The sequence below is a fragment of the Globicephala melas genome, chromosome 17 (assembly GCF_963455315.2).
Source record: "Globicephala melas chromosome 17, mGloMel1.2, whole genome shotgun sequence".
Classification (NCBI taxonomy): Eukaryota; Metazoa; Chordata; class Mammalia; order Artiodactyla; family Delphinidae; genus Globicephala; species Globicephala melas.
This window is the reverse complement of record NC_083330.1, coordinates 78,292,483-78,318,064: the sequence shown is the minus strand read 5'-3', so window position 1 is coordinate 78,318,064 and position 25,582 is coordinate 78,292,483. Positions and strand designations below refer to the sequence as shown.

At 52.3% G+C, this 25,582-nt stretch overlaps 1 protein-coding gene across 13 annotated transcripts in view; it reads left to right on the top strand.

Moving 5' to 3' along the window:
- Positions 1-25,582, top strand: part of TSNARE1 (t-SNARE domain containing 1) — a 145,895-nt gene that overhangs the window by 5,351 nt on the left and 114,962 nt on the right. For all 13 annotated transcript variants that reach the window (XR_009559570.1, XM_060287404.1, XM_060287402.1 and 10 more), the window contains exon 2: positions 23,832-23,973. Coding sequence is in view for 12 of the 13 variants with exons in the window: in XM_060287404.1 (XP_060143387.1) it covers positions 23,886-23,973 (88 nt within the window). In the remaining variant the exon portion in view is untranslated. The remainder of the gene's footprint in view (positions 1-23,831; positions 23,974-25,582) is intronic.

Here is a 25,582-nt window from a genome sequence, read left to right as displayed (position 1 = left end):
GCCAGAGCCGCCTGCTGCTGTGGGGTGCAGCCTTGCCCTGCCTCTTCCGTCTGGCAGCGTGTGCCGCTGCCCACCTGCAGGAGGGGCTGGAGGCCCGTGGAGGGGGGCCCCACAGGCAGCAGGCGGGGTTCTGTCTTATGGGCCAGGAGGGCCAGGTGGGCAGGAGTGAAGTCAGGCAGCAGGTGCAGGCACGGATGTGATTGGATGGACAGAAGTCTTAATGGTGTAGGGTAGGTCTTGCTGCGGTAACAAGTATCCCCCAGGTGCCAGCAGCTTAAAACCACAGAGTCAGCTTTGTGCATTGGGAAGGACACCCTTCCTCGCCGGGCACCCTTCCTCCCCTTTTCCTTGAAGGATTGCCCTGTGCTCAGACAGAGGTTGAGCCCTGTGGGGTCACCTCCCTTGTGGCCCCCATGTCCCAGGAGGCAGGCACTTGGGAAGCAGATCAGGCTGGATATGTTCTCTGCTCTGGCCACTTGGTGACCTCGGGCATGGAGATTGACAGCCCAGTGTCTTTGGTTTTTGTTTTTTTAATTATTAAACTTTATATTTTGAGACATTGTGTGTTCACATGTACAACTGTAAGAACTGATTCTGAGCCTTCCTGCGTACCTTTACCCAATTTCCCTAAAGGCAGCGTCTCACAGAGCTGTAGCACCGTGTCACACCCAGGATACCAGCAATGGGTGCAGTCAGAATGCAGGCTGTCGCTGTCACCTGGTTGCCCTTTTGTAGCCGCACCCCCTCCCTGCTACCTTCACCCTCCTGAACTCCTGGGAAGCCCCAGTCTGTCCTCCTTTTTTCTTATGTCATTTCAAGAATGTTCTACAAATAGAATCATACAGTGTGTAGCCCTTGGGGACTGGCTCTTTTCATCTGGTGTGATTCCCCGGAGGTTTCTCAGGGTTGGCACATGTACCTGTAGTTTGTTTGTGTTGATCACTAAGTCCTGCTCCATGGTGTGAACGGAGCACGGTTTAACTGTTCCAGTGCTCTTGCACTTTTTGAATAGTGTGTATGGTTCAAAAGTAGAAACACATGAGGAAGCATCCAGTAGAAAGTTGAAAGTCTCCCCATCCCAGCCGGCCCGGTCCTTGTCTCCACATGTGACCCTGCTCTTGGTCTCTTATCTATCCTTCCAGATACGTAAGAATGCAATTATCTACCACATACAAATCTACACTTTGATATTTTTCCTTTTTCTGTCACAAGTCATGTTATAAATTTCTTCTCCACCTTGGTTTTAATTTTTTCCCCCACTAACCAAAACGTCCTGGAGGTCTTCCTATATTAGTACAGAGAGCTTCTCCTTTTCTCGTTGACAACTGCAGAATATTTCGAGTATGGGTATGTCAGAATCGATTTAATGTAGTCTTTTGTTGATAGAAATTTAGGTTATTTTCAGTCTTTGCCTATTACAGAATGAATGACCTCTTCGTATGTCATTTGATGCATGTATGTAGGATGTATGCTCTGAGTGCAGGTGCTGGGTCAGAAGACCCAGACTTTCCTCATGAGGACACACCCTGCCAGCCCCCCTCCAAAGGGGAGGCACTGGTCCACATACCCATGGAAAGCTGTCGGCGCCCGTCCCCCAGCTGCTCGCATGCTGGGTATGGTCAGGCTTCAGAGCGGGGACACATCTGCATTTCCTTTCTGATGGATGATGGTATCTTTTTATGTATCAAAGAGCCGTTTGTGTTTTAGTTGTGAGCTTTCTGTTCCGTGACATGGTCCATGTTTTAAAAACTGCGTCGTTGATTTTTCCCTGTAGATTACGGAGATGAGTTCTTTGAGCGTCAGATGAGTGCAGGGCATTCGCTGCTGCCTTTTGTTGTCCTTTCGCGCAGTCAGATCCGTCAACTTTCACATGTGGTGTTTGGATTTTGAGTCATAGTTAATGAGTGCTTCTTTTCTTCAAGTTTAAAAAGAAGTCCTGTGTTTTCTTCTCATTTTCGTTGATTTCCTTTTAAAGTTTTTATTCATTTGTCTTTTATCCTGGTGTGTGGTGTGAGGTACGAGTCTGACCTTAATTTTCTCCCAGATGGTCTACTAGTAGTCCTGTCCGAGTTATTAAAGAATCCGTTTCTTCCCCCACCGGCTTTAGGTTCTAGCTTAGTCATGCCCTAAACGGCCATCTGTATTTAAATTTTAAAATAATGTATTTATCCTGGTAACAGCCCTTCACGTGAGACCTTCCCCCTTCGCAGATTGAAGTGCACAGTACAGGACTGCGTGCACAGTGCAAGTACCGCATGCTGTCGACCAGGTGCGGCGTTGCCCACACGCGCTCTGGAGCCACATCATGTTGCTTCTGCGTGCTGATTAGCAGCTCTGCATGTCCCCTGCCCCAGCACCGGGCAGCCACCGTTCCACTCGGTAGTTCTTTGAACTGGACTATGTTATAGATCCCTCGTATAGGCGGAGTCATGCAGTGTCTGTACTTCTGTGACTGGCTTATTTCACTTTGCATAATGTCCTCAAGGTCCATCCGTGTTGTCACGCACTGCAGAATTTCCTTTTTAAAGGCTGAATGATATCCATCATATGGATATGCTGCGTCTCCTTTACCCATGCATCTGCAGACAGATGCTTCGGTTGTTTCCATATCTTGGCTGTTGTGAATAACACTGCAGTGAACATGGGGCACAGAGTACCTTGGAGATCCTGATTTTAATTCTTTAGAATAAATGCTCAGAAGCGGTACTGCTGGATCACGTGGTAGTTCTATTTTTAACTTTTGAGGAAGCTTCATACTGTTTTCCATAGCGACTGTGCCGTTTCGTGTTCCCACGGTCAGTGTACAGGGTTCCAGTTTCTCCACATCCTTGCCAGCACTTATTCTCTCTCTCTCTTTTCTTCTTTTTTTGATAATAGCCATTCTGACAGGTGTGAGGTGACGTCTCATTGTGGTTTCGATTTGCATCTCTCTGATGATTACTTACGTTGAACATCTTTTCATGTGCCTCTTGGCCATTGGTATGTCTTTCTTGGAAACATGTCTATTCAGGTCCTTAGCCCGTTTTATAATTGGGTAATTTATTAGTTTTCTTAAGCTATTGAATTGTCGGAGTTCCTTATATGATTTGGAGATTAACCCCTTATGCGATGCACACAGTCGTATACTTAGCATGGCTCCTCTTAGCGATTTTACAGTTTTTTTGACGTTTCATGCTGTGAAAGTGACACACATTCAGTAGAAACCATGCTTCGAATTTTGAATTTTGGTCTTTTCCTGGACCAGCGATGTGGGGTGGATACTCTTGTGATGCTGGGCAGTGGCAGCCGCAGCTCCCCATCAGCCCCGAGGTCACGAGGGTGACCAGCCGGTGCCCAGACAGCTATTCTGTATTCAATTTCAGTACAGTGTTCAATCAGTCACATGAGATAGTCCACACTTTAGTGTAAAATAGGCTTTGTGCTAGATGGTTTTGCCCACTTGTAGGCTAATGTGCGTGTTCTGAGCACGTTTCAGGAAGGCCAGGCTAAGCTGTGACCTTCGGTAGGTTCAGTGTTTTAAATGCATTTTCGACTTACCTTCAGTTTACCGTGGGCTTATCAGGGTGCAGCCCCATTGTGAGGCGAGGAAGGTCTCCCGCTCCGTAGGTGCCTTTTCGCTCGATGACTACTTCCTTTGCTTTGCGGCAGCTTTGTAGTTTGATGTAGTCCCACTTAGCTGTTTCTTGTTTCTGTTACTTTGTGCTTTTGGCATCATACCCATGGAGTCACTGCCAAGCCCAGTGCTGTGAGCCTCTCCCCTGTGCTTTCCTCTAGGAGTTTTACAGTTTGGGTCTCGTGTTTTAAGTCCTTAATTGATTTTGAGTTGACTTGTGTGCGTGGTGTAACATAGGGTCCAAGTTCATTCTCTTGCAGGTTCAGCTTCAGTTTCCTGGCATCATTTGTCACGGAGACTGTCCTCTCCCCGCTCTGTGTTCTTGGCACCCTTGGCAGATCCAGTGACTGTGTGTCGATTTCCTTCTGGGCTCCCTATTCTGTGCCATTGGTCTGTGTGCTCGTCTTATGCCAGTAGCATACTGTTTCAGTGACTGTCACTTTGTAGTATATGTTGAAATCACGATGGGTGATGCGTCCACCTTTATTGTTCTTTCTCAAGATTGATTACGTTTGTTTGCCTGTAAGCTGTTCCACTGTCCATGTGTACAGTTGTAACCTCTATTTTAATTTTTTTTTTTTTTTTTGCCGTACGCGGGCCTCTCACTGTTGTGGCCTCTCCCGTTGCGGAGCACAGGCTCCGGACGCGCAGGCTCAGCGGCCATGGCTCACGGGCCCAGCAGCTCCGTGGCATGTGGGATCTTCCCGGACCGGGGCACGAACCTGTGTCCTCTACATCGGCAGGCGGACTCTCAACCACTGCGCCACCAGGGAAGCCCATCTATTTTAATTTTTAAGGCCTTATACTGTGTTTCGGTATATCAAAGAACTCATTGCTCTTTGGTCATAATTTTTTTGCCTATTCTAGATTATCTTTACATATGAACTTTGAATTAGCTTGTCTATTCTTTACTCAGTCCCCACCACCAAACACATACATACACACACTCGCATCCCTAAAACCTGGTTGGTTTTGGGTTGGAATTATGTTACATGTACAAACTAACTTAGGGAGAGCGACATCTTTATGACATTGAATCTTCCTTCTTAAGAATGTGCTGTAGGGCTTCCCTGGTGGCTCAGTGGTTAAGAATCTGCCTGCCAATGAAGGGGACACGGGTTCGAGCCCTGGTTGGGGAAGATCCCACATGCTGTGGAGCAACTAAGCCCGTGTGCCACAATTACTGAGCCTGCTCTCTAGAGCCCGTGAGCCACAACTGCTGAGCCCACGTGCCACAACTACTGAAGCCCATGTGCCTAGAGCCCGTGCTCTGCAACAAGAGAAGCCACTGCAGTGAGAAGCCTGCACACCGCAGTGAAGAGTAGCCCCCGCTCACCGCAACTAGAGAAAGCCTGCTCACAGCAACGAAGACCCAATGCAGCCAAAAATAAATAAATAAGTAAAAAAAAATTATTAAAAAAAAAAAAAAGAATGTGCTGTACTTTCCCAATTGCTTAGGTCTCTTTTTCTGTAATGTTTTCAAGTTTATTTGCAGGAATTTTATCCTTTTAAATGTGATGGTTAGGAGTCTTTTCTTCTGTGTTATCCTGTGTTTGTATACACATGTATGAATACTCTTGATTTCTTCATATGAGTTTGCCCCATGCTACCTTGCTGAATTCTGTGTTTTTAATTGGGTTGGCCAAAATGTTCATTCGGGATTTTCTGTAAGATGTTACGAAAACCCGAACAAACGTTTTGGCCAACCCAATAGTTAATTACCTTGAGTTCTCCAGGTATCCGATCGTAGCAGCGGCAAATAGTGATATTTAACCTTCCCCTTTCCAGTTTTTATATGCCAGGTTCCTTCTGTTACGTAACTGCGTGGACTCATGCTTCAGTGTCTCCGAGGAGCTGGCGGAGGCCACCTCTCTTGAGCGCCCCTGGTGTTTCCCCGTGGGGCAGATGTGGATTTGGAATGAGATACATGCCTTCCACGTGTCAAGGAAGAGCCTGTCCTGCCCATTTTACTGAGGGTCTCATTTATAAAAATCAAGAACTATTGTCGAATTTTGTCAGTTTCTTTAAAAAAAAATCATCTGTGGGATGATCATGTGACTTTTCTCCTTAGGTATAGTAATCTGATGAATCACACTAATGGGAGTTGCTAACAGCGAGACATTCTTGAGTTCCTAGAATGCCCTTCACTTGGTCTGATGTGGGATTCCTGTAAGGTGCTGCTGGATACTTTGTGCTGTTTAATTTAGCATCTGTATTGCTCTTCGTAAGTAGGCTTGGTCTGTCATTTCGTTTTTGGCGTGTGTGCACTTTCTTCTAGGTTTGGATATCGGGTCGCATCTGCTTCATAAAAATAACGTTTTCTTTCTGGCGCATTTCTAGAGTGGTTTAATAGCGTTGAAATATCTGGTCTTTAAAGTGTTGGCAGACTTTGGGAAACTGCTGAGACCCGGTGCTCTTCTGTTAGTTTTGTTTTTGTTTTGAGCAAGGAAATCCTGTAAACTTTTTCTTTCTTTTTTGGGGGTCAGTCTTAGAAATTATATTTTCCTAGAAAATTGTCAGTTTCGCCCAGGTTGTCACATTTATTCACATAGACTTGAGTGTAATTATCTCTCACTCTTCTCTTAATTTTCTTGGTTTCTGTGATTATTTCCATCTTATTTGTTCCTGTTTTTTCTTGGTTGGATTGGCTAGTTGTTTCCGTTTTATGGTTTTTCTTTTTCTTCAAAGAGCCACCTTTTGGGTATTTTAAAAAATTCATTGTCCTTTTTTTTCCTGCTTCTTAATGCATCCCTTTTTGCTTATAGTTAAGATTTCCATTTGCTTTGTCTCAGTTTATCTTATCATCCTTTTCCCTAGATGTTTAGATGCTTGATTAACTTGTTTCTGTTCTTTTCAAAAAAGTGTTTAATGTTTAAAGGCCGTTCCTTCAGTTCTGATAGTATGTGTTTTCCTTATCAGTGCTGTCTGGAAATGCTATAATTCTGGTCCAAGAGCTGTTGAGGAGCAAGTCTGAAAAGCATCTTTTGATTTCTTCGTTTTGTTGTTATTCTGGTTTTAATTGCATTTTTTTTTTCTTTTGCGGTACGCGGGCCTCTCGCTGTTGTGGCCTCTCCCGTTGCAGAGCACAGGCTCCGGACACGCAGGCTCAGCGGCCATGGCTCACGGGCCCAGCCGCTCCGCGGCACGTGGGATCCTCCCGGACTGGGGCACGAACCCGCGTCCCCTGCATCGGCAGGCGGACTCTCAACCACCGCGCCACCAGGGAAGCCCTTAATTGCATGTTGATCAGAGAATGTTGACTATTCTCTTTCGAACTTTTTGGGTTTTATGTGGTTTTTCTTGTGGTTCTAACACGGAGTCAGTTTTCACCATTGTTCCACAGGCACTTGAAAAGGAGATCTGTTCTCTCTTTTGGGTGAACAGCAGTTGACGTGTGTGTCAGTCAGTTTCACCACCTGATCGTGTCGTGGGTCACGTAGGTAATGGTTTTTGTCTGCCTGCTCTGTCGTGGACTGAGAGAAGGGAATTGCAGTCCTGCCGTAGGTCTGTTTCTGCCCCTTCCTCCTGTGTCTCCTGTGACTGCTGGCGGCTGTGGTACAACTATCGTTTTTATTCGGAATTGCGTCCTTTGTTTCGTCTCCACGCGGCCTGACTTCGGGATCATGGTGCGCTGCCCTCCCTCTTGGTTTGCCTGGCGCGCCTTCTCCATCCTTCTGCCCGTCACCTCTTGCGTTCCTTCGTGGGTGTCTGTCTGTTCCATAAGCATGAGGTTGGATTTGCTTTGTGATCCAATCTGAGAATCTTTTTTTCTTTGACTAGAGAAGTTAAACTCAGTGCCGTTAATTGACGGCCAGCCGGCTGTGTCTGGGCCCATTGTTCTCAGCACCGCGGACAGCTCCTAGGGCGGGGCCTCCATCCGTGCAGCCCATCCTGCCAACGGACACCTCCTCCCTGCAGGCTTGGGGCAGGGCTGGAGGCCCAGGGCTGCCCTCGGGTCTGAGCCACTGGCCTGCCCTGGCATCAATACCAGCGGGTTGGTGGGCAGTCGGGGGAGGGGCTGCAGGGTGTTACTGTGGGTTTGGGGCTGAGGGCAAGCTCTCCTTTCCCCAGGGGCCCCTCCAGCTGGGTCTGCACTTTCAGGTCCCGGGGCAAAGAGCGTGGGCTTTGGGGGTCCAGCCCACGCCTCCTGCCTGTCACTCTGAGCAGTGACACTTGTGGCTTACCTCTGCCATCTGTAGAAAGGCGGACCCCGCGTCTTCCTGCCGCCACCCCGTCTCCTGCAGGAGGGGTCTTGCCCTCCTCATTAAAGCGGCAGACAACAAGCTGTCCAGCAGCCCCTGCCTCTTTGGCCTCACGTCATGCTGTCCTCTGCGAGGGAGGAGGTGGCGATGACCTGGGGGGTGACAGTGGGGCCAGTGGCTCATAGGAGGGCAGGGCTGCTGCTGAGGGTTGGCCTGGCGATGCTGCCACTGGGGGGGTGGTACCGAGGGGTGGGGATGGCAGTGGAGGTTTTCCGGTGGCCAGGGTGGTGTGGTGACACTGTCCGGTCACGCTGCTCCTGGTGGGGTGGTGTGATGTGGTGGTGAGACTGGGATGCAGCTGCACCCTGGACACTCAGGTGGTGACGGTGGCTCAGAAGAAGCCCCAGATCTCAGCGCACTGGGCCCCCTGTCTCCCCGCTCCCTCTGCACGGGGCTTCCCCACAGGGCCCCCAGTGTTCGGCACGGGCTGCCCTCCGTAGCGGTAGTCAGTATGCGCCTGTCTCTGCCTGGGTGAGGGTGAGGGTGGGCGAGGCAGGGAGAAGGAGCTCTGGGTGTGGGGGTCATGAAGCCTGTGCCCTTAGGATTGAGGTTTCAGGTTTGTGCCCACCCCCTTTCCCCGCGACCGCTGGGCTCAGCAGCGCCCTCAGCCAGCCTGTTCTTAGGACGTGGCAGGTGTGTGGCAGCCCCTCCGCCCTGTGGCTCCCCACGAAGGGCCGGGGGAGAGTCCTGGGGCTTCTGCTGTCTCGTCGGATGACCGTGGCCGTGCTTGCCTCGCTGGCCCCTGTTGGGAGAGCTGGACTGTGAGCCCAGTGTGGCCTGAGCTGCGGCCTGCTGCTGCCGCCGCTCTGGCGGGGCCGTGGCCATGTGGGGTGGGGACAGCACTGGCTTTGCCCAGAGACAGACCTGGGTCTGGTTCCCACCTTGGCCTCGGATCAGCTGGGCTTCCTGGGCAAGTTCCTCACCTCTCTGAGCCTCAGTTTCCTGTCCATGGAGTGTAACAACGAAGGTTCCTTCCCCACAGTTAAGTGGTGACCACGGGCTGTGAGTCCAGGGCCCGCTGGGTAGCCTGTCCCTGGAGAGCCGGGCTGCCTGCTGAAGTGGGCTGGCTTCCCGCGTGCGTGGGCCGCGCCCGGGAGGACGGGCCCTCCAGCTCCGGCTTCAGGCCGTGATCCTTCTCCACCCCACGGCCCGGGGAATCTTGGGGTCTGAAGGGGAGCGTGGGTCCTGGCCGTGCGCAGCTGTGCTGTGGGCCCCGCCCTCGTGACTCAGGCACAGTCTTCTTGCTCCTTGGCTGCCACCATCCTGGGAGAGGGCCTGGCTGACGGGCAGGCAGCAGGGCGGTGGGCAGAGCTAGGCCCTGAAGCCGGGCCTCCCGTGGCCTTTTCGGGGAGGGGCGTGGGGGTGGGGGAGGGGTGGTGTGGCAGGTGGGATGGGAGAAGGGCATGAGTGGCTGGCATCCCAACCACCCTTTGGTGCTGTCAGCAATCCTGCTTCTCCGTGGCCATTCTGGGCATCATTCTCGGGGTGCCTGGGGCGCCTGGCTGGCGCTCTGTTTGACGAGGAGTCCAAGTTGCTATAGCAACACTCCACCGCATGCCACTGCAGCCCCTGGCCCCTCCTCTGCCTTTGCGCACACAGGCACCCGTGCGAGGGGCCCTTGGGGTCTGGCCCAGGTGCGTGTGTGGGGAGAGGCGGCCCGAGCCAGGCTCTGTGCCTCAGGGTCCCCTGTTGGGGTGGTGGCGCATGGCTAGCACACGGATGGAGCGCCGAACACGCCTGGTGCTTTTGAAGCGCTTACGTGTCTTAACTCATTGACTCCTCAGCCACTGGAGAAGTGGGTCTGTGGCAGCTGTCTCCGTGTTGCCGGTGCAGGGAGGCAGGAGGCTGCATTCTCATCCATGGTCTCTTAGCTGGGAGGTGAGGGGCCAGGGTATCCCAGGGTGCGGGCTGGTGTGTGGCCAGGGTCAGGGGTCACCATGTGCCCTGGCCCGACCCAACTGCGACCGAATCAGGGGTCAGGCTGGATCCCTCCTGGGCTAGGCTCTGGCCGGGGATGAAGTCTCCTCAGTGGACTGGTTGGGTCTTCAGCCTTCACCAAGCTGCATAAGTTAACAGAATGATCCTAAACCAAATGGGGTGTGTCCACTTGCCGAGGCTGGCCGGGCAGGACGTGGATGCGTCGGTCACTCCCGGCCGTGTGCTCTGCGGGTGTGGGCTGTCTCAGATGGTTTCCCCGGGCAGCTCCCAGGGCACCAGGTGGCCCGTGTGGGTTGTTGGCGTGCCGTGGGTCCATCAGCCAGCAAACTACCTGAGGACCTGCTGTGCACTGGTCCACCCCAGGGACCATGGCCAAAATGCAGCCCTGGCCTGGTGGAGTGCCACCGCTGGCCTGTGCGTCCAGCCCATCAGCGCTAGCATGTTTGCTTGCTGGGTTAAGTGACCACGTGTATTTTTCCTGATTGTAAAAGTGACGTGTATGCCTGGCTAAGAGCTTCGGGGGCCCCTGGCTCACACCCCGAGCACGCCCTGGGTCCCGAGTGCAGCGTATCTGCCCGCAGCCTCCGGTGACCCGCCACCAGCCACCGCGCTCTGAGCAGCTTGGTAATCGCCATGGGATGTGATTCACACACCGTACAGCTCACCCGTTACCAGAGTACAGTTTAGTGATTTTTAACCCATTTGCAATGTTGTGCAACCATTACCAAGGTCTAATTCCAGAACTTTTCCACACCTGCACAGGAACCCCGTACCCATGGCGGTCACTCCCCATTCCCACTTCTGATTCCCCCTGGCAGCCCGGGCCACGTCCTGTCTCTGTGGATTTGTGTGTTCTGACGTCTCACGTGGACGGGGTCTGGCACCGCGTGTTCCTCTGTGGTGGCTGCCTCCCCACCTCACCGTGTTTTCAAGGCCCTGGTGATGCGTTTCCTTCCAGTCTTTGGTCCGTGCACGTGTGCCGTGGGTCTGGGATGTGATCCCTGGAGGTTCCTCGTGCCTCTTCCCACTGTCGCATGAACGCGATCACCGGGGGCGGGGGCAATGGGGGGCCTCTGTTCTGGCTTCTCTTGCTCGACACGAGGATTCTGCGAGCCCTGCGTGTGTAGCTCACGTCAGCAGCCTGAGCAGATGGAGGGTCTCGGCGTGTCCCTCTCCTGTTGGTGTGCGTCTGGGCTACTTTCAGGGTGGGTGATGATGACCAGGTGCCCAGGAGTGGGGTGACCCTGGCGGAGGTAGATGTGTCTTTATAAGAATCTGCTGAGCGGTTCTCCTGAGTGGCGGTTCCTCCGTCCCTGTGGCCAGGACATGCACTCCTCAGGGTAACTGTGTGTCTTGTGTTTGTAGCATCATTTTTCACCTTGGCGTCACGTGTGAGCATTTTCCGCCCACGACTGAATATATACTTTTAGCACTATTTAAAGTCGCTTCATCACACCCTGTTTAGACGCCTAACGGGATGTATTTAACCCTATTTAAGGTCGCTTCATCACACCCTGTTTAGACACCTAACGGATGTATTTAACCCTATTTAAAGTCGCTTCACCACACCCTGTTTAGACACCTAACGGGATGCATTTAATTGTTCATTGCTGCTATTTTGGTTGTTCTAGCTTTCTGGCTTTTATTTTGTAATGTTTCTGGCTTCCGAGTGCTTCCTGTCTGGCTCCTGGAGCAGAGCTCTTGGGGTGCAGGGCGTGGTGCCTCTGCAGATCGGTTTGCCTCTGCACCCCCAGGGCCACCAGCCCCGATCCCTCCGCAGTGGACCCCGGCTGCTTGGGGGTGCGCTCTCGGGTGGGGGACCACTCCTGCTGTGCTGTGATGTGATGTTGGGTTTCGTCTTCTCACTGAGCCCGGCGTCTCCCTGGGGTCAGGGGGCTGGGTGTGTGGCTCTGCCAGGCCCTGGGCCCCTGCACGTTCTGTCCTGCGTGGGTTTGTCTAGCTGAAGAGTCTGATGTGGGGGGGGCGAGCCGTGGGGACTTTCTTCGTAGGGTCCCCCCCCCACTGAGGGCAGGGCACCGAGGTGGGGCTGGCTGGGTCCCTCCCTCCGCTGCCTGGCCTCTCCCTGCCCCACTGGTTCTGTCTGAATCTCAGTGTCTCTCCCCCATTTCAAATGGTTTTCATTTGCAAGAACCCTCCAGGGGCCTGAAATTCACGGATTTCCCACTTCTAAAGTGATGTGCTTGGAAGCCAGAGTCCCCAGCGAATGAACTTTAGGTTTAATTTCCCTGAATTTTGTAACTAGCATCTCGAGAGGACCCGCGCCTTCGCACATTCAGAGGAGGCCAAGGGGGCTCTTCCGTTTTGCTTTTTCATCACGTGGGGTTGTGTTCCTCCCTCCTTTCCCATCTATGTCGAGGCCTCCCTCTGTCTCACATTCTTGCGTCTCTGTCCTTGCCAGGAGGGGTCTCGGTCCCTGCTGGGCTCCGACAGCCACGGGCTCAGGCCAGGTTCTTGGGCTCTGGAGCCCCGGCCCAGCAGGTAGCTGGTGGGTCCCTGGCGTGGTTCTCTGCCAGGCCTGTCCTTGGCTCTGCCTAGCCTCCCCTTGCCCAGCCTGTGGTCAGGAGCCTGGGTCCGGGCACATCCTGGCATGGTCGGGGGGTCATCTCCTCTGAGCCGGGGTCAGTGCTCCTCTGCGGTGTGGTGGTCTTGGGGTCCCCAGCTCTCGGGGCTCCCCACCTCTCACAACCCCGGCTCCCGCAGTGGCCTGGGGCAGGTCCTGGGGGTTGTGGCCGACGGATGGTGCAGGCAGGAGGCCTGAGGCCGCCCTGGGCCTCCTTCCTGGGGATGGCCGGGCTGACTTGTCTTCAGTGCCTGTGTCCTGGTTTCTCAGGCAAGCTGGGGGTGAGGCATTGGGGCAGAATCAGGCTGTCACAGCCTCCCTCGTGGGTGGGGTGTTTGTCCCCTCTCCCGTGTGTGTGAACTCCGCCGGGACAGGCATTGGCTCGCAGGGCCTTTAAGACCGCCCAGCTGTCCTTTGAAGGTGCCTGTGCCTGGCCTGAGCCAGCTCCCGTGGCCCTGGGTCTGCGTCCTGCGGCTCCTTCAAAGACCAGATGGTTTTCTTCCCCAGGGAGTTGTGCTCAGCTCCCAGCCTGGTCCGCGTGCCCCCTGCCCAGTCCTGGGGGCCTGCCCTACCCCCATCTTTTTTCTGGGGGGAGACACACGGAGAGGCGTCGCAGAGAGCTTGGGGTCTCAGCAGACTGGCGAGGCAGGGGAGTGCTGGGGCATTGCTGCAGTCGGGATGGGGAGGTGGCCTGGAGGAGCAGAGGAAGGATCCAGAAGCAGGTGCAGGGCTTGACTAGGACCCGGAAGAGGCCGCGTGGCCTTGGTGAGCATGTGTCCCTTTGACCCCCGGGTGCTGGGGCAGGAAACAGCAGGGACGGACGGGAGCATTGGTTCTGCGGCCTTTTGCACACACAGCTCCCTTACCCCTGTACCCCTTGGGGGGCGGGTGCTGTGGTCGGGCAGTCGTGGAGGAGGAGACCGGGTGAGGGGAGCGTCCACGAGGCAGTGGTCACGTGTGCCAGTCTCTTCGTTCACAGCATCTGATTCTGAGTCCTACTTAGGAAACTTGCCCTGCGTACAGGTTGAAGAGGAGCTCTTCTTTTCTCAGATACTTTGTTTTATCCTTTACTTGGATAGCCGTGATCCCTTTAGCATATGTTCTTTTTATTGTGTTAGGCATGAACCACTTTTTTTCCCACGTAGATAGCCAGATGTCCCAGCACCATTTATTAAAAAGTTCTCCTTTGATTTGAGGTGCTGCATTTATTTTATCCTAAACATCCATACTTGTGCGGCTCTAATTTTAGACTTCCTTTCTTATTCCATTGGTTTGTTTGTGTTTTCCTGCCTGGTTTTAATTATAGAGACTTTCTAGCATTTGTTATGATAGCTTTGTTGAGATATAACTCACGTACCCTACAGTTCACCCTTCTGACACGTACGGTCCAGTGGTTTTCAGTATCTACGCAGAGTTGTACATCCGTCACTGCCATCAAAGCCCAGGACGTCTCATCACCCTAGATGAAGCCCCACACCCGTTAGCAGTCACTCCCCTGCCCCCCACCCACCCACCCAAGCCTCTAGCAACCACCTGCCTGTGTCCTGTTTCCGTGTGTGCCAAGACCTGCCTGTCTTGGGCATTTCACAGACGTGGGATCGTGCGCGTGTGACCTCCGTGTCCGGCTCCTCAGTGCAGCGTTTCCAGGATTCATCTGTGTCGCAGCAGCATCAGCACTTCTTTCTCTGGGATTTTTAAGTCTGGGGGAAGCAGTGCTTTTTACCTGCTTGTTTGTGTAGCGTTTTCTTACATGAACTCCCTCGGCCTGTCTGGCTCTATAAAGATGCTGGTTGGTATTTTTATTGGAGTGGAAGAAGGGATGTTTTTGTGAATAGGGTCATCCTGTTCAAGGACAAGGATGGCTTTCCATGCGATCCTCTTGGCCTTCCGTCTTCTGGAGTGTTTTAAAGCTTCCGCTCAGAGGTATTTCCCATTTCACGTTAGCTTCATTCCTTGATGTGTTACTCGGGTGACGGGTTTTCCTTACGATTCTGTCCTCTAACTGGGTGTGTGTATGTGAAGACGGTTGCTTTCTGTATGTGAGTTTTATGTTCTGCTGCTTTGCCCAAGTCTTTACTTCTTGGAATTTGAACCTTGTCTCAGGGTTTCCCAGTCACCGTCATGCCGTTGGCACTGGTCCCACTTCTGTTTCCCACGTCCCGTTGGTCTCGCCTGTTGACCTGTGTTGCCGACGCCTCCGGAGCAGTGCTGGGTGGTGCTGCGCACGCAGGGAACCTCTGCCCTCTCCTGCATCCCTGGGAATTGCTTCCAGTGCTTTCCCTTTAAACAGATGCTTGTTTTAGGATTAAAGGGTGTTTACCATTTTAAGAAAGATTTTTGATTGTTTTCATCAGGAGTTTTGTTGATGCGTCTGTTTTTGGCACCTGTGGAGAAACTCATAAGCCTTTCCCTTCTGTCTGTTAACGTGGTGTCACGTTAATGGGTTCCTAATGTCGAACGTGCCCCACATTCCTAGAAAAATAAGCAAATCAGGTTTGAATTTTGTTTCTTAGTGTCTTATTTAGTGTTTTGGCATCAATATTCATAGCCAGTACTGGTTCGTAACTTTCCCATTTTTTGGACTGCGTTCATCAGGTTTCCGTATCAATGTTGTACATGTTTCATAAAAGAATCAGGAGGTTCTCCTGCATCGTCCACACACTGGAATAATTTATGGAGCTCGGGGAATATGTGGCTTTGGAAATGTGGTGGAATCATCCCCCCTCCCCCCAACCCCCACAAAACCGTCTGGTCCTGGTATTTTCTGTTGGGTGGTTTTTATGATAACTTTCTATTTCGTTTATCCAGATTTGTCTGTTAGAGCTCTCTGTCTCCAGTGGGTAGCTTTTTTTTTTTTTTTGGTGAACTTCGTTTTCCTAAGATATTATCCATCTTGTCCATGTTTTATGATTTATTCGTATAGAGATTTGAAAGTAGAGCCTTAATGATTCCTTAACATTTTTGTTTCAGTGATTTGCCTCCTTTTTCATTTCTTATATTGTGCATTTGTGGCTTCTTCCCTCTTTTCCTGACTAAGTTAGCTATTAGTTGTCTTTTTTGTTAGTACTTTTTAGAAACCAGGATTTTGATTTATAAATTAGGTCTATTGTTTTTCTGTTTTATACCTCATTAATATTATTAACTTTTATATATATTGTTTCCTTCCTTGTGGTTACTTTTGACTTTTTTTTTTTGCTCTTTTCCAACCTTTTGAGCTAAGAATGAAGTCCATTTGTTTCCTTTTTGTTTTTCATGAAATGTTAAGGGTTATGACTTTTCGTCTGATCACTGCTTTAAATGTGTTTTGTTGGTTTTCACATGTAGTGTTTTCACTTTTTTTAAAGAAATTTCTTCATTTTAGTGGATATCTTTTCCTTTTTCTCCAAGACTTGTCTAATTATTTTTGAAGTGGGAGGAACTTCTTGGTTTTAGAAGCTGTGTCGGATATGTGTGCAAGTTACTGCCAGTGAAGTGTGTTACAGCTGATTGTGTAGCTGTGCAGTCTTGGTGCCCAGCCCACGAACACGGCGTGGCCCCTCATTTGTTTTATGTTTCCTTTACTTTTAATAATTTTTTTTATTTTAGTTTTCAGTACACAGATCTTGCATCTTTCTTAAATTTATTAAAAAAAAACTCTAGTAGAATTTTCATTTTATTTTGAACTTAAAACTCTTGGACATAGTAATTCTAGTTTTAAAGAAAAGTTACCAGATTAACAGAAAGCCTACCTTTCCACCAGATTCCCCATGTGTTACCGTTTCCCCGTATTTGCTTCATCTCCTTCCCTCTTCATGTTCGTGTGAACGTCGTGTGTTCTTCTGAACCGCTCGGTGAGCTGCAGATGTGATGCTCCTCGATCCCCAAATACATGATCTCTTACGTAACTGCAGGTCGGTTATCAAAATCAGGACATTAACCAGCCAGTACTCTAGCCTAAGGGTCTTACTGGTGTTCACGGGACAGACCTTGTGAGGGATCCCAGTAACTCGTCTTAGCAAAATGAAATCCAGGATTGTGTGTTGGTTTTGGGGAGTGACGTCCCTTTAGCCTCCTTGAACCTGGACGGTTAGTTCCTCTGTCTTTGTTTCCCGAAACTGACATTGGTGAAGACTGCAGGTCAGTTGTTTTGCAGGCTTTCGCTCAGCTGGGTGTGTCTGATGTCTCCACAATTGTTTGTTCTTGGCAGGTGGACCTGGAAGGCGCTGCCGGGTCCTCCTCAGCGCGTGTGGCAGCAGGAGGCACATGACGTCTGATATGTCCCCGATGGTGTGATGTAGGTCCTTGGGTTAAGGTGACTAGTCTGCCAGGTTTCTCCTCTACAAGGTTATTCTTTTTCCATTTTTAATTAGTAAGTTTCTTGGGGAAGATACTTTGAGACTATGTGAATATCCTGTTACTCGTGGGACTTTCACCCACCAGCTCTAAGGTCCACTGGACATTCTTGCCTGAATCAATTATGGTCACAATGTTGCTCATTCCATCATTCCTTCCCCAGTTGTCAGTATATGCTCTAAGAAAGAGCTTTTTCCTTTTTTTCACTTGTTTATTTGTTTATAACCATGTGGACTCATGGATTTCTGTTTTACTTCTTTATTATAAGGCTATAATAAATAAAAGTTATCTTTTATTACCATTGTCTATTTTTTAAAAATTAATTATTTTTTGGCTGCATCGGGTCTTCGTTGCTGCGTGCGGGCTTTTCTCTAGTTGCAGCGAGGAGGGGCTGCTCTTTGTTGCAGTGCATGGGCTTCTCATTGCGGTGGCTTCTCTTGTTGCGGAGCATGGGCTCTAGGCACATGGGCTTCAGTAGCTGTGGCACATGGGCTCAGTAGTTGTGGCTTGCAGGCTCTAGAGCACAGGCTCAGTAGTTGTGGCACACAGGCTTAGTTGCTCCATGGCATGTGGGATCTTCCCAGACTAGGGCTCGAACCCATATCTGCTGCATTGGCAGGCGGATTCTTTTTTTTTTTTTTCAATTTATTTATTTATTGGCTGCATTGGGTTTTCATTGCTGTGTGTGGGCATTCTTTTAGCTGTGGCGAGCAGGGGCTACTCTTCGTTGCGGTGCGCAGGCTCCTCATTGTGGTAGCTTCTCTTGTTGTGAGCACTGGCTCTAGGCACGTGGGCTTCAGTAGCTGTGGCTTGTGGGCTCTAGAGCGCAGGCTCAGTAGTTGAGGCGCACGGGCTTAGTTGCTCCACGGCGTGTGAGATCTTCCCGGACCAGGGCTCGAACCCGTGTCCCCTGCATTGGCAGGCGGATTCTTAACGACTGCGCCACCAGGGAAGTTCCGCTATTGTCTATTTTCATGCTCAGGTTGTCCCAGATTTGGCCAGTGGAAGCCTTGCAGGCTGGTTCCTGTGTCCTTTGGGGACAGCCCCACCTTGCTTCGAGCACTTCCGTACTCTTTTGTGTAACAGAATATTCTAGGCTTATCTTTTACTTTCTCTGCCCAGTCCTGGAATCAACCATTTCTCCAAGCAGTCTTAATTCCTTTTTGTGAAGAATGGTACTTTGTAACCAAAATCTGCGTGCTGGGTGTGTCCGTTGCCCTGGGGCGTTACCCCGTCTTAGGGGACAAGGCTGGGAAGAAGATGAACATCACACTCACAGCTGTGTGAACGACTGGTCCTTGTGCGGCTCCGTGTACCCACTCACATCTCTCTCTGCACCGTCTGTGGGCAGTGCAGACTGCATTCACACGCCGCCTGCCAGCTCCAGTGGGCAGGGAGGGTGCTGGCGGGGTACCAGGCAGGTGCGGGAGTTGCTCTTTTCTTCCTCCCCAGCTGTGGGACCACAGTGGGACCGCAGTACCCAGGGCAGAGAGTACTGGGGAGGGCGGGTGGGAGGACTGCAGCCATGGGGCGGGGTGCTGGGGGGCTTGTCCTAGACCCCGTCTGTCTCTGTGACTTGGGTGAGTCGGTTTCCCTCCCTGAGTTCAGTTTCTCTTCTTAAAAATTGGGGTTTGACCCACAGCCAGCATCATTCTCAATGGTGAAAAACTGAAACCATTTCCGCTAAGATCAGGAACAAGACAAGGTTGCCCACTCTCAATGCTATCATTCAACATAGTTTTGGAAGTTATAGCCACAGCAGTCAGAGAAGAAAAAGAAAGAAAAGGAATCCAAATCAGAAAAGAAGTAAAACTGTCATTGTTTGAGATGACACGATACTATACGTAAAGAATCCTAAAGATGCTACCAGAAAACTACTAGAGCTAATCAATGAATTTGGTAAAGTAGCAGGATATGAAATTAATGCACAGAAATCTCTTGCATTCCTATACACTAATGATGAAAAATCTGAAAGAGAAATTAAGGAAACACTCCCATTTACCATTGCAACAAAAAGAATAAAATACCTAGGAATAAACTTTGCTAAGGAGACAAAAGACCTGTATGCAGAAAACTATAAGACACTGATGAAAGAAATAAAAGATGATACAAACAGATGGAGAGATATACCATGTTCTTGGATCGGAAGAATCAACACTGTGACAATGACTATACATCCCAAAGCAATCTACAGATTCACTGCAATCCCTATCAAACTACCAGTGGCATTTTCCAAAGAACTAGAACAAAAAAGTTCACAATTTGTATGGAAACACAAAAGACCCCGAATAGCCAAAGCAATCTTGAGAAAGAAAGATGGAGCTGGAGGAATCAGGCTCCCGGACTTCAGACTATACTACAAAGCTACAAAAGTAATCAAGATAGTATGGTACTGGCATAAAAACAGAAATAGAGATCAATGGAACAGGATAGGAAGCCCAGAGATAAACCCACACACATATGGTCACCTTATCTTTGATAAAGGAGGCAGGAATGTACAGTGGAGAAAGGACAGCCTCTTCAATAAGTGGTGCTGGGAAAACTGGACAGGTACGTGTAAAAGAATGAGATTAGATCACTCCCTAACACCATACACAAAAATAAGCTCAAAATGGATTAGAGACCTAAATGTAAGGCCAGAAACTATCAAACTCTTAGAGGAAAACATAGGCAGAACACTCTGTGACATAAATCACAGCAAGATCCTTTTTGACCCACCTCCTAGAGAAATGGAAATAAAAACAAAAGTAAACAAATGGGACCTAATGAAACTTAAAAGCTTTTGCACAACAAAGGAAACCATTAACAAGACGAAAAGACAACCTTCAGAATGGGAGAAAATATTTGCAAACGAAGCAACTGACAAAGGATTAATCTCCAAAATATAGGAGCAGCTCATGCAGCTCAATATCAAAAAAACAAACAGCCCAATCCAAAAATGGGCAGAAGACCTAAATAGACATTTCTCCAAAGAAGATACACAGATTGCCAACAAACACATGAAAGGATGCTCAACATCACTAACCATTAGAGAAATGCAAATCAAAACTACAGTGAGGTGTCGCCTCACACCAGTCAGAATGGCCATCATCAAAAAATCTACAAACAGTAAATGCTGAAGAGGGTGTGGAGAAAAGGGAGGAATGTAAATTGATACAGCCACTATGGAGAACGGTATGGAGGTTCCTAAAAAACTACAAATAGAATTACCATATGACCCAGCAAACCCACTACTGGGCATATACCCTGAGAAAACCGTAATTCAAAAAGAGTCATGTACCACAATGTTCATTGCAGCACTGTTTACAACAACCAGGACATGGAAGCAACCTAGGTGTCCATCAACAGATGAATGGATAAAGAAGATGTGGCACATGTATACAATGGAATATTACTCAGCCATAAAAAGAAATGAAAATGAGTTATTTGTAGTGAGGTGGATGGACCTAAAGACTGTCATACAGAGTGAAGTAAGTCAGAAAGAGAAAAACAAATACTGTATGCTAACACATATATATGGAATCTAAAAAAAAAAATGGTTCTGAAGAACCTAGGGGCAGGACAGGAATAAAGACGGAGACATAGAGAATGAACTTGAGGACACGGGGAGGTGGAAGGGTAAGCCGGGACGAAGTGAGAGAGTGGCATGGACATATACACACTACCAAACGTAAAATAGATAGCTAGTGGGAAGCAGCAGCATGGCACAGGGAGATCAGCTCGGTGCTTTGTGAACGCCTACAGGGGTGGGATAGGGAGGAGATATGGGGATGCATGTATACGTGTAGCTGACTCACTTTGTTATACAGCAGAAACTAACACACCATTGTAAAGCAATTATACTCCAATAAAGATGTTAAAAAAAAAATTGGGGGTTTGAGCTAGATCAGGGGATGCCTGGCACAGGGACCTCCACCCCCTCCCCTGGGCCCACGGTAGACGCCTGTCATCCTCCAAGGCCCCCATGACCCCAGACAGGTCCCAGATGTCTTCTCTGCAGGACACTCCAGATGCGGGGCCTGGTGCCGGGCAGCCTGGTCTTGGGTGATGTCCTTGCCTTCCTCCCGGGGTCTGCGAGCTGCTTTGGCTTCCCCAGTGCCCCCCATCGGAAGCCCCTTCGGTGGGCCCATGGGGGGTGGTCAGTGGGGGGAAGTGTGGGTCTAGCTTGAGGGCTGCCGTGTGCGGGCCGACTCACCATGTCCTCCTGGCCCTCAGTGGGCAGCAGCCTGGGCTGCTCCGCCTCCGCCTGGAGTGGCGTGGGCGGGACTGGGCATCAGTGTTGCCTCCTACCTCGCCCTCGCCCTCGCCGGGGCAGCTCTGCGGTCTCTAAGCAATGCAGGTCAGGACCCGGAGCCATGCCACTGGGCCCAGGGTGGAGCAGAGCGCAGAGCAGAATCGGGGCAGGTCTGCCCCAGCAGCTCCCCTGCAGGTGGGTGTGGGGCAGGCCCGGGAGTGGACCCTCCAGCGGGGAGGACACCTGCTGCTGCTGTCAGGCCCATCACCTCGGCCGGGAGGGCCTCACAGAGGCTCCAGCAGGAGCGAGGTGCAGGGCGAGGCGCAGCCATCGGGCAGAGGTCAGCTCGTGCCTCCAGGGGGCTGCGGGGTCCCCGTGCCCTCCTCCTGCTCTGGGTTTTGGGCGCATCTTGTGGCTCCTGGTGGGCTCAGGCCTTCGGTAGGCTGAGGGCAGGAGGAAGGAGGGACAGCCGTGCTGCTCTCGCTTCTCCGGCCCCCAGGCCTGGCCCTCACTCAGCGCCGCTGCTGTCCAGTGCCACATGTGGCCCCATGTCACCACGGGGCACAGGCTCACAGGTGAGCTCCTGAAGGTCACCGATTGACGCCTCACCCTAATCTGCTAAGGGCGGGCGTGCTGCCCCCTATTACAGATGAGAAAGCAGGACCAGGGGGGTGAAGTGACTTGTGCAGGCCCCAGCTTGGGAGGACCGGCTCTCCATCCTTGGGGAGGGGGGTCCCTTCAGCTTAGTGAGGGGGGCAGGGCCCATTCTGTGGCACCCCCGTCTAGACAGTACCGTTCCTTGTCTGCTACTGGGAAGGTCGACCCTGGTCTTCGGGGGCCCCGGCCTCTGAGAGACCCAGGCCGGCAGGAGAGAGCTGCAGGCGGAGGTCACGCCCTGCGTGGGAGCCCATCCGGGGCAGAGACGGCCCTACCACAGCCTCAGCGCTGGCCCTGGAGCTCGGCTTGTTGGCCCCCAGCCTGAGCCGTGTCCGGGTGCCCCTCTAGCCCCGTGTCCCCTGGCATCCTGCTGGCGGGCCGCTCCTCCCCCGGGCCTGGGGGCTTTGTCCTGCAGGCAGGGCTGCATTGCTGGGGGCGTCCCCTGGCACCCGCACTTCCTCTGGTGCCTGGGGGACAGGATCTGGGCAGTCTGAGGACAGACGGCTCCCTTCAGGCTGCTGCGGGGCAGGGGGCTGACGTCCAGGGCACAGCCTGGCGCCAACATGAGCCAGGGGCACGAGGCTGGAGGAGGCTGGCAGCCCTGGTGGGCGGTGGAAGCCGCTTGGTAGGAGGCCTCCCGGGGAGCGGGCATTGCTCCCTTGGCCTCTGCCCAGCAGTTTGGAGGCAGCCTGGGGCTGCCCTGGGACACCACAGCCCAGCAGCATCCGCCCGGCCCTCTGGCCTGGCCCGGCTGCAGCTTCCGCCCGCCCTCTGGGTTGCCAGCGGCTCCCTCCCTCTTCTTTGTTTGGGTCCTTGCTGCCTGCTGCCTGCCCTTGCTGGGGGACACCTTGGTGCAGAAGTCGGGGCGTGAACTGGCTGCGGGTGGATGGGCGGGAGCGGCGGGGAGGAAGCTGAGGGTGCAGCCTGGCACGTGGGGAGCCTGGGGGTGGGGGTGGGTGGCTGCGAGCCACCGGGGACGGGCCCGCTGGGCTCCGGGTCCCCAGGGCCTTGAGGCCCAGAGTCCTGCCCGGTGGCGTTTCGTGTTCCCAGACCAGTGTCCTCGGGCTGGGCTGAGTCTTTGTGGCCCAGCGGTGGGATGGCCTCCATCTCCCAGTTCCTGAGCAAAGGCAGAGGCCGTGTGAGACTGCAGGTTAGATGAGATGGCAGGCTGGGGACTTGCCCTTCTCAGACCAGGACTGCCACGACCCCTCACCTGCCTGGACATCTGTGGCAGTCCCTTGGATTGTTTTTGCCTCTCAAGCAACAGGTGCTGTTGGCTGGGCCCCGCAGTCCCTTCCAGTTGCCCGTCTGTGGCTAGGCGCACGGTGGGCCTTTGGGTTGGAGGGTCCCTAGTGCCGCCCCGCAGCCTCCGCCAGTCCCCCAGGTGGCCGTGGGACCGCCTTACACTTGCTGTCCCTCCTGTCTTCCCCGGGCTGCCCTGCCTCTCCCTTCAAACCGTGGCTCTGCGGCTTGGCCACCTGCTCTCTGTTCCCGGCTCAGATCCTGCTTGAGCTGCTGCCCTGGGGACCCGCCGGTCTGTGGCTCTGCTGTGCCCCCAGGGTCTCTGAAAGCTGCTGTTGGATCCCTTGTCGCCCACTCGATGCTCAGGTCCCCAGGGCCAGGCCCCCTTGACCACGTTGGACACATTGCCTGGTGCACAGTAGGTGCACGGGTGCACCTGTGGAACTGGGCCGAGTCCTCTTGGGTCCCTGTGCCTGCCTGGGGTCTGCATGGCCGCACAGGACAATGATGGGGCGGCCTTCCAGAGATCGGAGGAGATGCTGGGCCCCCACCTGGATCTTGTCTGCTCAAGGCAGACACCCCTGCAGCCGCAGCTCTTGTTTCCACACTGATCTTTCTGGAGGATGATCTTACTGGAATTTTGCAAATTAAGCTTTAATATTTTTACGTTATCCATCCATGAAGTTTATGGAGTAAAGGAGCGCCACATGGTTAATTCAGAGAAAAGTCACCCCTAGCCGCCCTCCTTCCTGTCCCGAGTCAGCTGCTTTGGATTCTTCTAGTAGATCTTTGATGCTTTCCTCTGAATAACACACTCGTGTCGCTACTGCTTGATTTTTTTCAACATTTACACATTATTTGTTGACTTGCAAGGTGAGGGTGCAGCAGAGTCTGACTCCTAGGCAGGGTGGGCGGGGCCAGAGTGCATCCTGAATCCCAGCGCTAAACCCTCTTTCCTCCCTCCCTGCCCAGGTTTGGTTTCTTCCAGCTCTGCAGGAAGGCGGCGGCCCTGCCTTCTGTGAGAAGATGTCCTACGGATCCATCGCTGGCAGCGGCGGCCTGGGGAGCCACGGCCCTTTTGGGGGGCCCTCCACACAAGGCTATCAGCCCCTAGGTAAGGACAGCAGTGGGCAGTGTGGGCGGGTCTCCACTGTGCTGTGTTGGTGGCTGTAGATGGGTTCTGTTCTGGCCGGCGCTGCCTGTGACCCGGGACCAGGGGTGACCCTCGCCCTGGGCTGGGATGGCGCCGTTGGCGTTGGGCTGAGTTGGCACCAGGAGAGAGCAGAGTAGGAGAGGCTGCTCTGCTGTGGGGTGGACTTGGGTGTCTGCGGTCATTCTGCGGTGGCCTGCGGGTGCTTGGCAGATGGCTGAGTGGGTGACTGTGGAGCAGGTGTTAGCGTGCAGTGTGCAGTGCGGGAAGCGAGGCCCGCGCGGTGCTGGACACTGTCCTGAGCTACACCGGGCGGGATCCGCTTCTAGGTTTCCGGGTGCCGAGCCCTCACCCCACAGGCTGACCGCACAGTCTGCTCACTCGCTGGCTCCCTTCCCTGGGCCAAGGGGGTTTTCGGCAGGACGTGTGGCTTACGTAACTGATTTCGTGTCCTTGGGGGTGCCAGGCAGATGTGCGACTCAGTGAGTGTGAGTGAGTATGCATGGGGACTTTAAATGTGACGGTTTAAGGCTTGGCGACGTGGACTCCCAGGTGCCTCCCCTGGATCCCAGTTCCTTCCCGTCACCCCTGGGCTGTGGGTTACGGCTTCCTGGCTCTTGCTTGTGGTTTTGCTGCTACATGTCATAGTCTCACACAGACCTTGCGAGTCTGCGTGTTTTGGGACTCTGTATGGTTGAATTATTCTGCAGTTTGCTGGTTTTGCTGTTTTGCCCCTGAGTCACTGCCGTTCACGTGGCTGCCCTTCCATCTCCCTTCGCTGTGGCGCTGGGTCATGTGCGTGGCCATGGCAGGCGTTCCTGGTCCATGGGCGAGGGGCTGTTAGGGCACCTGTTTTGGGCCCTGTTGCGTGGTGGTGCTGAGGACCCTTGGACGCTGGCGCTGTCGGGACGGCCCAAGCGAGGGGGTGGCCAGGGGTGGCCAGCTCGGTGACCGGTGGTTGTGCTGACCTGCCCCTGCTTCCCATCCCTTCAGCACCGGGCGGTGGCGGCCTTAACTGTTTGCCCGTCTGTGGGCGTGGAATGGTGTCTTCTGGTTGTAATTCACATTTCTCTGGTAACTCATGGGATTGATCAGGTTTTCGTGGGATCACTGGGCATTTGGGGCTCTCTGGGTAACTCTTTCGTGTATTTTTCCTTTGAGTTTGTCTTGTTCTTGTCGATGTACAAGGTTTCTGGAGGTGAAACCTTTGTCCACTGGGCTGGCTTTTCATTATGGTGCTGCTGAGGAAAGCAGGTTCTTAATCACGACGTAGCTGAGTTTATCAATCATCCCTGTCATGGTGTGCGTTTTCTGTTTAATAAATTCTATGATACGGTGATAATGATTTTGCCTTTACTTCCTCTAAAGCTTATATAATTTGTTTTTCATATTTAAGTCTTGCAATCACCTGGAATTGATTTTTGTTTATGGTGAGAGGTGGGGAGGGGAGGGTGGAGTGCAATAGCACTTTTCTCCGTATAACAGATGGTCCCTGGGCCCTTGACTGAAAATTCCATCCCTTTCTGCAGACCTGCAGTGCCAGCTCTGTGATGAGCACAGTTTCCCTTACAGG